This window comes from Meriones unguiculatus, chromosome 3 (assembly GCF_030254825.1).
Source record: "Meriones unguiculatus strain TT.TT164.6M chromosome 3, Bangor_MerUng_6.1, whole genome shotgun sequence".
NCBI lineage: Eukaryota > Metazoa > Chordata > Mammalia > Rodentia > Muridae > Meriones > Meriones unguiculatus.
In genome coordinates this window covers 183,623,011-183,640,871 of record NC_083351.1, presented here as the reverse complement: position 1 = coordinate 183,640,871, position 17,861 = coordinate 183,623,011, and the positions used below count along the sequence as shown (strand labels likewise).

At 41.0% G+C, this 17,861-nt stretch overlaps 1 protein-coding gene across 1 annotated transcript in view; it reads right to left on the bottom strand.

Annotated features, from left to right (window-relative positions):
* Positions 1–17,861, bottom strand: part of Pappa (pappalysin 1) — a 252,286-nt gene that overhangs the window by 66,095 nt on the left and 168,330 nt on the right. Inside the window, exons 11-12 of the mRNA XM_021654123.2 lie at positions 2,414–2,527; positions 1,381–1,516 (exon numbers count right to left, since the gene is read on the bottom strand). Of these exons, the coding sequence (XP_021509798.1) occupies positions 1,381–1,516; positions 2,414–2,527 (250 nt within the window). The remainder of the gene's footprint in view (positions 1–1,380; positions 1,517–2,413; positions 2,528–17,861) is intronic.

The following is a 17,861-nucleotide window of genomic DNA, read 5'->3' as shown; positions in this document are numbered from 1 at the left end:
GAATACCAGGCTTTGAGAACGGTGCTATGAGGTCAAAAATTGTTTACACTTTCCAAGTGAGCTAACAGTAAATATGGGATTCAAACTTTGAGTCTTCACTTTGGAGTCAGTCTTACCCTAATATCAGCACACCAATGAATGTGCTCAATTGGTACAATGTTAAGTGCACAGGAGTCCTTGACCTCACAAGTAACATTTGGGAAATCAGGAATGTTAAACATGCAGTGTTGTCTGGTCAAAGGAAAAGATGTATAACCTGTTTCCCTCCCAGAAGGCTGGGAATGGAGGAAGCCATTGCCTGGGTAATTCCTATGCTATCTATCGGGTCTGCTCATAACTGGCTCCCCAAATCTTCCACACCCAGGCACAGAGGTGGTTAATTATCTAGATGACTTCTGCGCAGTCTGTATGGCCAGGGGCTACCCACTCTCCCACCACCAGGACCAGAGGTGGCTAATAACCTAAATGACTTCTGTGCAATCTGTATGACAAGGCTACACCAGATCCTCCCTAAGACCCTCAAGATAATACATGTAGCCTATTTCCTGAGCCTGTCTTTGTGAAAGAAGTGAAATTTATATGAGAAGAGTTTCCATGCAATTATGCCTCCTTGTTCAGAGAAGATTGTGTTACACCAGGAAACCTTTCCGTGCTGTACTTAAATAGATCTAAGTAACGTGCTTGGTGTCAGACACTAGAAGTTTGAAGCAGCACTGGTTACTGAGTCACGTTGAGCTGGATTTCCTTCTTGCCTGCACAAATTTGTTACTCTGTCAACCCTGGTGTTTGCTGAGGCCACAACAGTACAAGAGAACATTCCTCAGGCCCTTGTTCTCCAGCAGGCATGACCTGCCTTCTCACTTATTTCTCCAACCTGAGACCTGATAGAGATCTCTCTAATATCTGTTTCCACACGTTTTTCTCCATGCAAATGTGACAAAAGCACAACTACTATTGAGACTTTCAGAGATGTCTGGTAGACAGGGACATCATTCTCAAACCTGGCTTCTCTCTGTGCTGGTTCGCTCTGCGTTGTGTGGTCTCCCAGTGCTTTGCAAGAGGTTTCAAATGTTAACATACATGGCAGGGAAATGGCTTTGCTCAGTCTCCTTCCCAGAGTCCTTTGAGGATTCTGTGGAAGTTTAAAGGCATGTAGCTAAGCAAACCAATGAAGGTCAAGTTTTGCCAAGGAATCCTTACCCTCATGTTTGCCAAATATGGGTTTCTCTGGATACATCACCACATGTTGATGAAGGCAACTAGCACTCCAAATAGAGAAAAAGCAAGAGACAGAAAATGGGAGGGAGGAGATCCATCTTTAAAGGGGGAGGGACATAGGGAAAGAGGCGCCCACAAGTGGCCCAGCCCAGAAGAACATGCCTAGATCGTGACTGCGATGTTTGGCGTCAAGCAGCTGCACGCTGATGCTCTCCTGCTTTTGGTCCCCATAATACGTCCCGTCAGTCACCAGGTGGATAATAACAGCTGCAGCAACCACTGGCTGAGAGAAATATGTCTGAAATAGAGAAGACATGAGAGAGTCATTATTTACTCAGCCACATGATAGAAAAACAATCACATTAGGGTGGACTAAAGGGAAAGCTTGCCCTGTTTCAACCCTTTCCCTCAATGGAGAGGAGGAGGCAGAGGATCCCAGTGGGGAGCCCAGGCCAAAAACCTTGCTTCAGACTCGGCTTTGCTCCTGATTTTTGTGTGATACTGGTAGATGCCTGGAACATTCTGAGCCTAAGTTTCTTCATTTCTAAATAGTTGATTAAAGAAAATAGCTCACAGGGTCACTGTGAAGTCCTGTTAAGACAAAGGGAATATAGGGTCTAGCACAAAGATAGCACATAGTGAAACTCCACATGCACACAAAGCACATTGTAGCTTTATTACCCATCACTCATCCACATTAACCTCTCTACTAGGTCCCAACATGATAAAGCCAAATAGGCACAGTCCTGGAAATTCTGTAAACCATGGAGCTCAAAGTATGTCAGTGACACATAAATAAAAAAACAATTCAACCCACAGTCTGTAGACAAAATGATGAAACCACACTAAGATGTGAAAACTCATGAGAAGGTTGCTGTTCAGGTAATGACCAAACTTATCCAGAGCTACAAAGAAGCAAATGTTCACCTCGTTCTGTGGATCAGTACAGACTCCATGGAGAAACAGATTTTTTTTAAGTTTTGAATAATAAATAATAAGCAGATTTCAAATACTTTTCAATATAAATATTGAGCGGGGCATCCATTCAATGAATAAGTTTTTGTTTCCTGTCTTTATAAACTGACAGTCTTGGAGGGTGAAAAGAACATCTCAAGAAAAAAAAAACATCATTACAGTGTTCAGTTCTTCTTTAAAGCCAGACTTATACATCATGAGTCTCAAGATCAGGGCTTACCTGGAGCCAGAATGTGGTCTGAGGCAGCTGGTAATATGGGTAATTAATGGTGCAAGGATACCAAGCATGCTGGGAAATACCTTCACTCAGATCTATCACCTTGGTTCGACAGACCTGGCAAAACATGGAGGAAAAGATAATGTTTGGAGGGTCCTGAGAATTCGGTTACAGTTAATGAACCTTTACCATCCATCTGCTTGGTTGGTAGTGGAAGAGAAACAGGAGTCAATAGATTGGATCTGCTCCAGAAATTCACGCTCTACTGTTGAAGTAATTCCTAGTACTGGAATGGAAAGGATAGATGACATATTTTGGTGGCAAAGTGACAGGGGCATTCTCCTAAGAACAAATTGTTGAGGAGTTGATAATGAATGTGGACCAGGAAGGCATTGTAAGCAGAAGCAACAGAAAGGAAGGCCCAAAAGAAAATGGACACAATGCCTAGGTTGTTATAAATTACCCAGCAATCAGAAAGCTTGAGGAAATCTGCAAAAAAGGAAGCCAGGAGATTGCTCTTACTGAACTTTCGGCGCCATGTGGAGTATTGTAGAATGAGTCTGAAATTGTGATTAGAGCTCCACTGTCACAAGAAAGTACTGAGAGTGTGAATTCTTACTTTTATGCTATCAAGAAAAATGAGTTCCACAACACCCTTCTTCTTCCTCTCCTTCCTCCCTCTCTCTACCCCACTACCATCTTTCTCTCAATGATGTTAATACTAAGGTGTTACAAGAATCAAGAAGAATTTGCACACTGATAGTTTTTTTTTAACTTACCAGAGTTCCTTATATGTCCAACTGTCATTCGATTTATTGAGTGATACAATTCATTCAAATGCTAATTATTGAAAAACTACTTATCAAGTACTAGGGAATATAATACACATAAAACTGAGGTTCAGAACAGACTTTGCATGCAAATATTAATCAAGTAATCCCTCACATGTGTGCAGCAGCAAACTGAGCAAAGCTCAGAGTGTGGAAAGGAAAGAACAATGAAGCTGCTGGTTTGGCCAGATGTTTGGTGGAAGATTATCCTGAATTAATACTTTCTCTCTGATCTGTAATGGTACTCCTCCCTCAAAACTTCCACATGAGCTCAGACTTGCTGTTTTACACCTCCAGATCACAGTCTAATTATCTGAGAAGTAAGGCTGACCTAGAAAGTCATGAAGATCTTAAAAGCTGAGATAGGAACAGCAAGACAATCTAGTCTCTATCAGATTAAACCACACATACATAAAAATGAGGAAAATTAATACTTCTTAATAAAATATATCCACTTCTTTAATATATATGCATATGCATATATGTATCTGGTATCATAGATAGTCTTTGTGTTCATTTCTTGAGGATAGGGTACAAAAATGAGTATTTTCATATGGTAAAATTACATAAAGCAAAAGAATATTAAGATGAATTAACTAGATTCATGTGAGCCCGACCAATCACAATGAAAACGTAGTGATAAATTTGAAGACACCAAAGTGGAGCAATGGCAAAAATCAGTGAAGAGAAATGACACATAAATGGCTAAGTTCATTATAATATATTTGTTAAAAAAGCACATTAACAGTTATGTATGTGTCCAGGGGTTAATATGGATAATGCATATCATGAGGAGGCATGCACTGAATTCAAAAGTGGAAACTACCTCTGGTATCAAGGAAATGCAGAAAATGGTGTGGAACCTTATCTTCAATGAGCTATTTTACAGAAAGAAGAAAGAAGCAAGTAAGACAAGGTTCACACAACTATCGCTTCAGGCAGTAGTGCACACCTAGTATGTGATGCATATATTTGACAAACCTCACTGTTTTGGTTTAGATTATTTCATATAATAAATTTATTTATTTATTTATTTATTTATTTATTATTTGTTACAGTTTATTCACTTTGTATCCTGGCTGTGGCCCCCTTCCGTCTCTCCTTCCAATCCCACCTTTCTTCCCACTTGTCTCCCTATGCCCTTCGTTTAGTCTGCTGATAGGGGAGGTCCTCATCCACTTCTATCTGACCCTAACCTATCAGGTCTCACCAGGACTGGTTGCATTGTCTTCCTCTGTGGACTGGCAAGGTTGCATCCCCCCAAGAGGAGGATCAGAGAGCCAGCCCCTGAGTTCATATTTCATATAAGCTTATGAATTAAAAAGAAAATGAAACTCTTCAAGCTATGCATATAAGTATGTACTTATAATCCTAGCTACTTAGAAAACTGAAGTACCGGGACCAGTTGAGGCCAGTATTCAAAGCTAGCCTGGGTGAACTATCATGGATGTTCATTGTTTTTTCAAACCAAATAAGTACAATTCCAAAACATTAGCTTATTAGACCACGAAAGATAGGTGTAAAAGTAAAAGTACTAACTTCCTTTAACAGTGTGCTTTAATAGAGTAGCTCCAGGGCCCTGGACTACGTTAGGTTGTTCTGTAAAACAACCTTTTTTTCTTTTAGCATCACCAAAGCCTCCTCTTGACATGCAAAGAATCCCACCTAAACAAATGCTCAATCTCAAATGGTCCTCTCTCCATCATATTTTGGCATAATCATAGCTTCTAGAGGTTCCAAGAAAATGTCAAGTCAAGTGTTTGGTTGATTGCTTATCTCTAAACAAGACATCTGTATCACACAGTCCCTATGGTTCAGGGAATACACAGAAGTGGGAGTAGAAAGAAATGCGAGAGCCAGATGGTAGGGAGAATGGCTGCAGAATGCCATCTTGAACCATGTGTTCTCAGCCGCTTCCAGTGCCTACACTGGAAGTGTGCATGGCTGCATCCGGCAACAGTCCCTCATGATGGAAGGGGAGCTCACGGGTCCCTACTGCTCCTTGATGAATGGTTGGTTACTGGTACTTTCTGAAAGAGGGATAGTCCTTGCCTTCAGTTAGGATACCCACTGCTGAAACTGTATTCCAACGGATAGTTCGAAAGCTTCAAGTATGTCACCACACAGTCAGCCCTGTGTGGATCCTGAAATCAAAGACATGAATATGAGAAAAGGGCTTATAGGAAGGAAGGAGGGGTCACAGTGTCAGTAAAGAAATAAGAGAGTTAGGAGTTAAGAGCAGTAAGAATGCATTACATACACGTACAAAATTATCCAGGAAAAAATAACTAAAAAATTTAAAAAGAAAATGTCAAGTCTTCATTCTGTTTACAGAAATGACACACTAAACAATGTTCAACAAAATGCAGTTAGCACTGTGGTCGACAGTGGCAAGCACGAAACGCTTCCATTTTTTAATAAAATTCTTGGAGTAAGTTCATGTTTGAGGTTGCGAAGAAAATACAAAAAGCTGTGTACACATTACACTCTCCTTCCCTTTATGTTACTGTCTCCATCAATTCATCCTTGAAATCTCAGAGGAAAGTAAACCACTTACACAACATTAAGAAACATCAAATATCACCATAATGTTCAGTAGCTGGGTTTATACTAAGTTGACTATTTCTAGTAGATGGCTCAAAAACAGAGGAAGAATTAGCAAAAGGTCCTCCCTCTCTGGACCTCAGTGGATCCTATGCAGCATTGGAATGTTGGATTAGCCACAGTACAAAAATGTCTCCAAATGATCTTCAATGCCTTCTTGCTGTTGGCCTTGAGTCATCTTAATATCAACTGAAAAGAACCTTTAGTCTTCTACTACCTTATAATATTTCATTGTTTTATAAATATCAAAAAGAATTAAAACCATTAATTGCCAAACTTCTCCTCTGACTCCAAGAATCAGTGAGACCTGGAAATGCAATATTGGTTTCTTAAATATCACAGGGGATTTTAAGAACGTACAAAAATACCAAGAATCACCTATCCCATTGTCCAGAATTAAGCACAGATGCTCACAGTCTAGTAGACATTCTTCGGTGTATTTATTTTTATCAAGACAACTGGGACTAGGCTTAGGCAGAGCAGTCTGTAAACTGTGATATGACTTAGAACAGTGCGAGACTTTTCACAAACTATCTATGGCATTTAAAAGCCTGGCCAGCAATTTGCCATGTATCATTTTGGAATGCACTCTCCTTGCATTCTTAGCTGCCTGTCTCCCCACAGAGTGTGGTAGAGCATAACTCTGAGCTCAGAGCTGGGGGTCTTATCTCTGCATCTAAAACATCCATGGTCAGAGAACGGGCCAACATGAACAAAGCCTTCTTATTTTCTTATTACTTAAGTACAATTTATTCTTATCTCTTCAGCTTTATCTGGACTAGACAGGTTCTTAGTGGAACATGGTGTTGTTATTTTGTTCTCTTGTTTTCCTACTTAGTTGTGTGTTTGTTTCAGGCTGGCTGTAATTCCAATCAAGAACAGTCAAACTAGATCAGAAAGGAACAAACAAGTCCATCTGGACTTTGCCCAAAGCTCTCAGTTAATATTGAAATCATTTATGTTTCTCAGGAGGTAGAGAGAAAGGGAGACTAAAATTCTTAAGAACCTCCTGCTTTTATGGGCATTGCATGAATTTACTTATTCAGTAACCTACACTGAAGACACAGGAATGCAGGCATGTCAGGCTCCTCTGTCCTGAACAACAGAGAACTCTGTAAAAGTACAAGGTTGGACACTGATTTTATGGGAATGTTCTCTTTTTATCCAAGCACCTTTTTGGTTCTTCCAAAAAATGCAAGTCCAACTCTACAAAGATCTACTGAACAAGGAAAATTTTAGTGAATATACTGTTGGATAAATATATATGACACACGTTCATGAACTCTTGAGCTCTCTCTACCATCATGCTAGATATCTCTGTTCTTATTCACTCTCTACTTTCTCCAGTTTTTCCGGTGACTGGGTCCATGTACTTTTCAATCTTTGTCAACCTCCCTTACCTAACCCAGTTTTTACATATCTGAAATCTGAAAAAGAGCCATTCTGTTCTTCCTCTGATATTTTAATCTTATAGAGCAAACTTTAATGATTATTGTTGTCATTGGCTATCTCATTCTGGAGATGCCAGGTAATGGACCACATTAGCTCTTGCTTCCTGTCATACTAGCATGAATAAGACTGGCTGTCTTCTTTTTCATCTTTCACTATGGTGTGGAAGATAATAATGTTCAAGAAATACTTGTAGACTTGTAGACTTGTGTTTTCAGAGAGAGATAAAGTAGGGCTTCTCTGGAGCTCAATTGTTTTTTAGTTCCTATTCCTATGTGCATTCAAGCATTTTTCCTAATGGATAAAATGTTACAAGAACCTACATGTCTATAAATGGTGGATAAAAATTGTGTTAATAAAATACTATTCACTTTTAAAAGGGGAGAAAACCCTGCCACCTTCATTAAAAGTCAACCACGAGAACATGCTACTTAGAGTAATAAGCCTATTACAGTAGTGGCATGACTATTATAGGAGCAATCAACTATTTCATGATTTAATTAGCTGCCTGCTCTGTAGGAGGGTATTGATTTATGCCTGTTGCTATACCTATCAAGAGTCAGAGGATGGGGAGAACTCCTATGGTCTATAGGTCACGGAAGAGAATCTAGTACTGTTATTTTGCTAAGTAAAAATGGTAAAAAAATGCCTTATAAATATGTTTATACTAATAGATTAGTGATGTTCTCAACCTTCATCAGGATTCTTTTTTTGCACTGGGTAGTGGCTAATGCAGAGAATAAATGAATACTGAATGTTCTGTCATAAACTTTAATCTCAATCATCCTTTCCAAAGTTCAAGGTACACTGAAAAAGAGTAAGTAGAAAGAATATGAGTAAAAGATTCGGGAACAAGGCTGCAAAGCTGACTTCTGGATATGACACAGCTATTGAATTTGTAAACTTATTGCAGCTGCAGTTGCCTTCATAATTCCTGCATAAATAGATATTGGACCTGCCATTATATAATGCATGGAGGAAAGTCTTCTGGGGCTCTATTCTACACTAAAGGATTGTGGGAAATTAAAGGAGGCTTGTGGGAAAGTGTCTTTTGTTAAGTGGTATAACATTGGTAAGTTGTCCATGTCCCAGTTTATAACCTTCCACTGACACTCATGCAAGTAACCTTCATTACATTTGAGAAACAAAACATATGAAGTAGGAGGGGACTTTATTGCTCAGTGGAAGAATAGAGAGATGAAAGGGAAATGAGAAGTGAAATGATCAAACATCAGTGCATATTTGTATAAAACTCTCAAATGATATTTTAAAAAATACAAATAAATAAGGCTATCACAATGAAATACCATATAACTCCACACACGTGAGTCAAATAAATTAGTTTCAAAGACTCAAAGATTCAGTGGTCGTCAGTGCCAAGGGTTGAGGAGAAAAGAAATGATTAGTTGCTCCTCAATGGGCCTGTAGTTCAGTTAAGCAATACAAAACCTAACGGTCTGTTGCTTACTACCATACCTGTGGTTAACAATACCATGCTGTGCATTTTAATTGTGAAGAGATGTGATCATCTGTTGGAATCTTTTAAATTTTTTTTCTTTCTTATTATTATTTATTACAATTTATTCACTTTGTATCCCAGCTGGAGCTCCCTCCCTCATCTCCTCCCTGTCCCATCCTCCCTCCCTCTTCCCTGGCTATGTCCCTCCCATAGTCCACTAATAGGGGAGGTCCTATCTGACCCTAGCCAATCAGGTCTCATCAGGACTACCTGTATCCTCTTTCTTTGTGGCCTAGTTAGGTGATCAAAGAGCCATGTCAAAGACATCCCCTGTTCCCATTTCTAGGGAACCCACATGGAGACTGAGATAACATGGGCTACATCTGTGCAGGGGTTCTAGGTCATCTCTATGCTTGATCCTTAGTTTGAGTATTGGTTTCTGCAGGCCCTTATGGTATTGGTATTTTGAGTCTGTTATTCTCTTTGTGGAGTTTCATTCCCCTCCAGGTCTTTCTGTCTCTCCCTTCTTTCATAAGACTCCCTGCACTCTGCCCAAAGTTTAGCTATGAGTCTCAGTAGCTCCTTTGATACCCTAGTGGGTAGAGTCTTTCAGAAGCCTTCTTGTGGAAAGCTCTTGTCCTATTCCCTGTCTTCTCCTGCTTCCGATGTCTATCCTGTTTGTCCTTCTGAATGAGGGCATTAAGTCTCTTCCCTAGGGTCCTCCTTGCTGTTTAGCTTCTTTAGAGTTATAGATTTTAGTATGTTTATTCTACATTATATGGCTAACATCCACTTATAACTGAGTATATGTCATGTGTGTCTTTCTGCTTCTCGGATACCTCACTCAGGATGATCTTTTGTGGTTCCATCCATTTGCCTGAAAATTTCATGAGTTCCTTGTTCTTTATTGCTGAGTAGTATTCCATTGTGTAAATGTACCATAATTTCTGTATCCATTCTTCAGTTGAGGGACATCTGGGTTGTTTCCAGCTTCTGGCTATTACAAATGGAATCACTATACAATATTTATCATGAAGAAACTGAGACACTGAGGCTCTGAACAATGCTTTCAAGATCACATGGTCACTTGCATGTAGAGCTTGGATACATGCACTGATAGCTCTAATTTTACACTCTGTAGTTTAATGGAACAACAACACAACTGCTGCTTGGGTTTGACACAGACACAACTTCTGATAATGGAGAAAAAAGCATGGCTTGTCATTACTTTTTGCCTCTGTCGCTCCATATTCATTCCCAATTTCAAACAGAAAAGCTTATCTTCTGGTACTTATGAACTACCCTTGCCCAGTGGATAGAGATTTTCCTAGAAGAAACTGATAAAGGCCTTTGAAAACAGCTTCATCACCAGCTGCTCTTTCTCTTCACCCACCAAGTAGAAGTTCCATGTTCACTGTGGTTCTTTCTTGTCACTGAAAGGCTCATTTTTTTTTCCGAACATCATCAGATCCCTGCCATGTTGCCTGTGCCCAAACCATCACACCCTGTCTCTGTTTTGCCTGTTCTGTAAATCACTGCACATACTTCAAAACCAGTCTCAGAAAGCACCCCTGTTTTGAGGACTCACCCAACAACATATTTAATTACTATCCCCTCCGTGTTCACGTGGCTCCTTGAGAGTAGCTTAGTTCTAGCACTTGTCCAGTTAGATTACAGTTACCCAAAGCTCAGACTTATCCCTTATCCTTTAAAGTCTCAAGACCTCTACTTTGAGAATGATGTTTTAGATAGACTCACATAAATCCCAATTTATTTCCTAGTACATTTAGAATAATGGATGCTAGTGTAGAAGGTAGAAAGCCATGGCAACCTTCTGACATACACAGATGCCTATTGTAAGTCTTGAATGTTTTCAAAGACTAAATCCAAGCATAATGGTGCATAATGGTGATGAGATTACTGCTATCTCATCACTCAAAATGCTGAGGCCTGAGGATTGTAAACTCAAAGTTAGCCTGGGTTACTAGTGAGTCTGACATTGTATACAGAAAAAAGAAAAAATAAATCAAACAACCAACTAAACAAACAAAATCCTCTATCTCTGCTGAATCATATGAGATGGAGATATAGATTGGTATGTGTACCCACTTCATAGACAAGAAAATTAAAATCCTGTATTTTGCCTAAGGTCATAACTAAGTTTGTGGTAAAGAAAAAACTCAGATCCTTACTCAAACTCAGTCTAAACTCTTAACTATAGAGGCTACTTTGTGAAGGACGTGTCTATTCTTAACACTTATTTGAGGCTATATGAAGAGAATGGCTATACTTATGTTAGATGGATCTAATCCACATAGATCTCATGCTCAGAATGTCTCCTATCTGTTCCTGGTATTCAGGAAAGAGAAGCTGCATCAACAGATCAAACAGGTCTTTGCAGGTCTGTTCTATAATACAATGAGCAATGGAATGAGCCTGGACTGCAAAGGTAGATGCCTGCCTCCTAGAACTGACTCAGTTGCTCACTTCTGACATTCACCTTTCCCACTTAAAAAGAGAGAGAGTGAGATGAATTTATTTTTTAAGGGCTTTGACAAACTGCAGCTTTAGGTTCCCCACATCTTCCTAGTGAATGTCACAGAAGAGAAGGGTAACTAAAGCAAACAAACAAAACCTCACTATAGACCAAGTGACTATCTTGTCCACCTCTAAGACTTAAAGGTCCCATGTCTGTGATACTCAGAGGCTAACAGCTGATTTCCATTTTCCTTCTGTCTTCTACCAAAGACATCCACAAGAGAAGTACAAAGTTTTACTGGAGTCATCCAAGCAATATGTTTTCCGATTTTTGTTTTCTTTCTCTTTTCTTTCTATGCTTACAAATGAATGTTGCCAATGACCTGGGAAGTTCATCAACCACAGCTTGAGATTCCTGGATGTCTGGACTGAGAAGGTTCTTGGAAATCCTTATGCTAACTATCTCATTCTACAGAGGAGGGAACAGTGGGAAGGGAGGAATGGCCTGAAGATGCACGGCTATGTCTGCTGACTCTGCAATAGATCAGCAGCCATCCTGGAGGTATCAGAAAACGTATGTCTTCAGAAGGGGTCTATGGCTCTGAGGCCTGGAGACTCTCATCCATTCCATGTATACCAACCACTACACCCACCACCCACCTCCCAATCTCCCACATTTGTAGAAGGCTGCTTTCATTAGAGGAGTTAGAAATGTCTCACATTCAAAGGATTTTCTAAATCAGGTTTCTCTTCCGCCACACATGCCATGTACACAATGGTAGGGAGACTGGGGGAGAACAGAAGCACAGAACTTCTGGTATTTTCCTACATAGGCAGAAACCATAAACTTTCAATAGAATTCTGATTTTACAGTTTTCCAGGCCTTCTTGTCGATCAGGGAAGAGAAGAAATGTCCCTCAAACCTTTGGCCTATCCTCTCCAATTTCCTCTTCCTACCCAGAGGAATCTGTGATTGGCTTCACAGAAAACAGAGGAGAGGAAGTACAGAGGATATAGGGATATTCACTTACAACAACATTTGTGTGCCTTCAAGTGTGCACACAAAGTCATAACCAAACACGTTTCCCAACAACTCTCTTTAGACTATGCTTTATCCTCATACTGTATCCAAGCTATATTCCACAAGATATAAAACATCAAGATCTCAGGGGGAAAGACTGTTAAGGGATAGCCCACCAGACCACAGCCATAAAAGGACCAGGGAAGCCTGGACACAGCACAGCTCAGGTGAAGTGAACCTGCTTCCCTAAACACAGCTTTGCTCTCTTCTGCCGCTCCCCTGACAGAAAGAATGGTCACCAACTTTTAACTATGGAGTGTGCATATATGATGGTGTCCGTCATATAATCATTTCACCTCTGTAATAACTGTGGAGAATAAGCATTTGGTTTTCTGTTTGACAGATACAGACTTTGAGGTTTGGGAAGAAATTGGTCAGTTCACCACACAAAACTTGTCTGACTCAATAAGTGTTTCCTTCCCTCTCTACAGTTAACAATCCCAACCACGTTTGCTCCTTACCCTTGGGACCATATACCCACAATGTGGTTTCTTGCCTGTCCCTCTATCTCATCCTGGATGGACTTGAAGGACAATGACTGGCCACTTTTTTATCAAAGTCTAACTTGGGTCATTAGGTTGGGCTCACTGAATACTGTCAATATTTGATTGATGTGGTTTTTCAAAAGTCACATGTGACCTATGGGTGTTACACTGAATCTAGGAGCCCAGGTCACCATTGGCCTAGACCAATGTACAAAGATGTTGATGTGGATAATGACCATGTAGTACCAGGAAGGCATCAAGATGCCTGGATCATTCCAGACCTAGAGACATCACACTCTAATTTATGTTGTTTTGATATGATGACAGCTCTTTTTCCAATGAAATAGGTTTACCATAAAATCTATTTGAATGGTTTGTTTATGTAAGTTATAAAATCACCCTATAAGAAGGGAATTCAAGTTACTCCTATCTCCTAGGTAAGAAGCAGGCTGATGACTGTAGTACAGTAGCCTTGAGTCTGCTGGACAATTTGAAGGGAAGCTGTGTTAGCATTGCTACCATTCTCAGTTCCTTCCCAGGATAGACATCACCAACTAAACTCTGTAACCTCCTCCCTTCTCTGGGTTATTCTAACAAAACATCATGGAGAAATACTCAAAATTGGACAGAAATAACTTAGGAGATGAATCCAACTGTACACCTTAAAGTTGAGCATAAACTCATTTCAGGCAAGACTGGAGTCTTAACCATACATTGTCATTTAGAGTAGACAAAATCCAAAGTAGACTCTGAGAAAGTATTAGCAGGATAAAAGAATAAACTTGAGGCAATAATTGTTCACATAGGTTAGGTCAATTGACACATACAATGAATAAATGCAGCTCAATACCCCATCCTGTTTCAGATTCCTCCCACTGCTCATCATAGATCTCTCTCATGGGGTAGTTTTCACCATTCCTAAACCCATTTTCACTAGTCTTATTACCCCTGATTCATACTGACTCACTAAACATAGAAACTTGAAAGGCAATCAAGGGTTAACAGATGTACAATACAACGCACACAGAGAGAGAGAGAGAGAAAGAGAGAGGGTAGAATCTCTTCCTCCAACCTTCTTTCTACACACTTAATAACAATGGGGAAAGGGAGAGGGAGGAGGAGTGGGCTTGTTTTCACTGACCATTAGAAACAATTATCACTTTCCGTAGGCATGCTGAGCATTTTCTCCTTTGATGCCTGCCTTAAAGAGATAGAGAGCAAGGAGGAGGGGTTGGTTGCCTTTCTTTCAGTCTGAGAATTTACTGTATGGTGTGTGCAGACAATTAAGCAAAAGAACATTTCCTGTGTGCAGGACAGAGAGATACTTCCTTCACCCTCCTAGAGTTCTTAAACTAAGAGCAAATCCAGGTGCCTCTGCTTATGAGACACTTCCCAATCAGATCTTGGCATTGGAAGCCCTCCAGCCTTGGGTCTCTGCTCAGGACTGATTATCACCTCATTGTCCCCAGGGTGCTGTCCCTGACATATACCTCTCACACTCCTTAGAGATCCAATACAGGCCAAGCCTGCTCCTCCACAAGATATGAACTCTTGTGATTCGAGATGCAAGCCCCTGATCTGATAATGAGGAAAAGGTAGGCTTTCCTAAGGCAATTGTTTAAGACATCTTTCTTTGTCCCTTGTTTACATGGCTAACAGGGGGGTTAACTAAATTTTATGGAGAAGACAGGTTTCTGAATCATTGTTTCTGAATTGATTAGTAGGGATTGACTGCTCATTCAGCTGCTCATTTCTTATAAAGAAGCTTCACATTTCTGATGGACAGAAATGGGTATCTCAGTCTTCTAAGGGGAAAGCTCTTATTGGAGGCTAAGACAGTATCCATGAAGGTGAGCACACCAGAATTTCTTTCATATCATTTACTGGCCAGCTTCAGTGTGCCAAACAAGTCTTCTTTTGGGGACTCTATCAACAAGATAACTTCCTTGATACCTTAGAGGGATAAAAAGCACACACGGGCCACACCGACAGGAGCAGATGGTAAAGTGTGGGTATGATTTCTGTCTTTGTCAGTCCAGGGCAACTTTTTATTCCCAGTCCATTCTGCATGTGAGAACCCCAAGGCTCACACAGTGTAAGCAGCAGTCAAAACTACGCTGGCAGCTGTACAGATGTAACAGACCTTATCCCCATCTCTGTTCCATCCTTCTCTGGAACAGGGGAGATTCATGGTCTCTTTCTTTTTTTTCTTCCTTCTTTTCTTTCTTTCTTTTTCTTTCTTTCTTTCTTTCTTTCTTTCTTTCTTTCTTTCTTTCTTTCTTTCCTTCTTTCTTTTTTTACGGATAGGGAGAGCAAACAATCACTAACAGCAATGGCAGTAATAACTGACACAATTCCAGTTCACAAGTAAAGGTACATGAAATGTTAGTTCTCATGTGTCCATACCACAGGGTTGGTGTGCTCTCCCAGGCAGTAGCCTAAGCCCGTTCTGGACACTGGCTATTAGAAGGCTGGGGAGGGGCTCAGGATTCTGCGGCTAGTAAATCCTCTAACAAGGGAGAGAGTGGTTAGTGTCGGATGTGGTGGTGGGCTTTTGTGCAGCTGACAACTGCAGCCATGAAAAGCCTGTCCAGGCTCATTTCACAGAGGCCCTCACAGGCTGCCCCTGGCTCTGTAATTATGCCATTCACCAGTAACCCAGGCCTGCCTCTGAACTCCTGACCCAGTACTGAAAGACTTGGGATCTCATTACTAATCTCTTAAGCCACCTAGTTCTCCAAAATACATCCATTTAAATTGGAGGCCAAGGCTTCAGGATGGGAAGTGGGGGAACAGAAAGCCTGGCTCTGGAGTCTCTCTTGGCATAACCATGATCTCTTACTGGAGACCATGTCCCAGTCCATAGAGCAGCTGGTATGGCTGGCTGGGTGACTAAGTGCAAGGTAGGCCTTGCCAAGGGTCAGTGTCTGGGCTGCACTAGAACATTTGGGCCCACCTGTTTGTAATTTCAGGGGTGCGGGTGGGGGACAAGGCGGGTGTTTGTTTAATTGTTATTATTGTTGTTGAAAAGGAAGGGAAAAGGAGCAGAAACTACTAACATCTGGAGGCTGCCCTTCAGTTCCAGCAGTCTCTCACAGGAGAGCATAAGTCCCTAGCTAGAGGGTAGTAGGTGACTCCAGGGCTCACATGCCACTTTCAGAAGTAAGATGCTGACAACATGAGGACAGAAAGGTGAGAGCAGCCCTGTATTCTTAAGAGAAAAGTGGAAAGGCTATGGGTTTCAGACACCCACGTTTTCTTTTGGAAGCATCAGTTTTTTCTCTCTACTGTTGAAAATTAAATCTTCATCCTATATTTATTCTTATTATCTCATTCATTTACTTATTCAGCTAACTTTTATTTTACTCTTAATATGTACTAAGTTCTTTATTCCCATGGTACATGTGAGAAAATGAAACCCAGAGCAAAATAGGACTCTGAGACTCCCCCTCCTCATTTAAAAATTGGCTCCCAAACACATAGAAAGAGGAGGCTGGAGAATTTAAGTGACCTGACATGCATGCATAGAGAAAAGTGAGCTGGTTCTGGCTTTGAGGTTCATGCACTCTTAGAGATGGGCGTGGATAAGCAAGGTGCTGAAGCAAACTATGCCTGAAGCCAGATCTACAGTGTAAATTCTTCATGTCAAGTAAACTCTGGAGATAAAACAGCCTGAGAATGGGAAAGCTGAGCCACAGCTGAGGTATGACAAAATCATTTTTCCAGATGTTGTAAGTTGCATAAGCGTGAAGGACAGAGGTCAAGAGGCAGTGCCTTGGTCCACATACAGCTCCCAATGTAACACTTTTGGGAAGAAAAAAAATGCTAATTTTCTGATCTTTCTTCTTTAGCTGTTATATAGAAAGCAAATTTTTTAAATTTTTATTAATTACACTTTATTCACTTTGTATCCCCCCATAAACCCCTCCATCCTCCCCTCCTAATCCCACCTTTCCTCCCCCTTCTTCACTCATGCCCCTCCCCAAGTCCACTGACAGAGGAGGTCCTCCTCTCCTTTCTTCTAATCTTAGTCTATCAGGTCTCATCAAGAGTGGCTGCATTGCCATCTTCTGTGGCCTGGTAGGGCTGCTCCCTCCTCAGGGGAGGTGATCAAAGAGCAGGACAATCAGATTATTTCAGAGGCAGTCCCTCTTCCCATTACTATGGAAGCCACTGGGACACTAAGCTGCCATGGACTACATCTGTGCAGGGGTTCTAGGTTATCTCCATGCCTGGTACTTGGTTGGAGTATGAGTCTCTGGGAAGACCCCTGTGTTCAAATTTTCTGGTTCTGTTGCTCTCCTTGTGAAGTTCCTGTCCTCTCCAGATCTTACTATTTCCCACTTCTTTCATAAGAATCCATGTACTCTGCCCAACAGTTGGCCATAAGTCTCGGTATCTACTTTGATAGTCTGCAGGGCAGAGCCTTTCAGAGGTCCTCTGTGGCAGGCTCCTACTTTGTTTCCTGTTTTCTTCTTCTTCTGATGTCCATCCTCTTAGCTTTAGAAAGCACATTTTAAAAATTCTAGATTATGATACATGACCAGTATATATTGTATAAATGGATTAAATTTTAAAGGCAAAAATAGTATTTAAAAATTATGTACTAGCCAGGTATGGTAGTGTATGACTTTACTCCCGGCACTCTGGGAGGCAGAGGCAGGCAGATCATTGTAATTTGGGGACAGCCTTGTCTACAAAGTGAGTCCAGGACAGCCAAGGCTACACAGAGAAAATCTGTCTGGAAAAACAACAACAAATCCTCTGAAAGCTCCACCCAGCACCTGATCAAAACAGATGCAGAGACCCATAACCAAAGACTAGGTGGAATGCAGGAGTCTTGTGGATGAATGGGGTTGGGGAGGATAGAAGAATCCAGAGGGGACAGGAGCTCTACAAGAAGACCAATAGAGCCAACTAACCAGGGCCCGGAGGGGCCTGTGGAGACTGAAGCACCAAACAAGGATAATGCATGAACTGGACCTAGGCCCCCTACACAGATTTAGCCAATGGGCAGCTCAGTCCTTAAGGGGAATAGGGACTGAGTCTGACATAGACTCTGTTG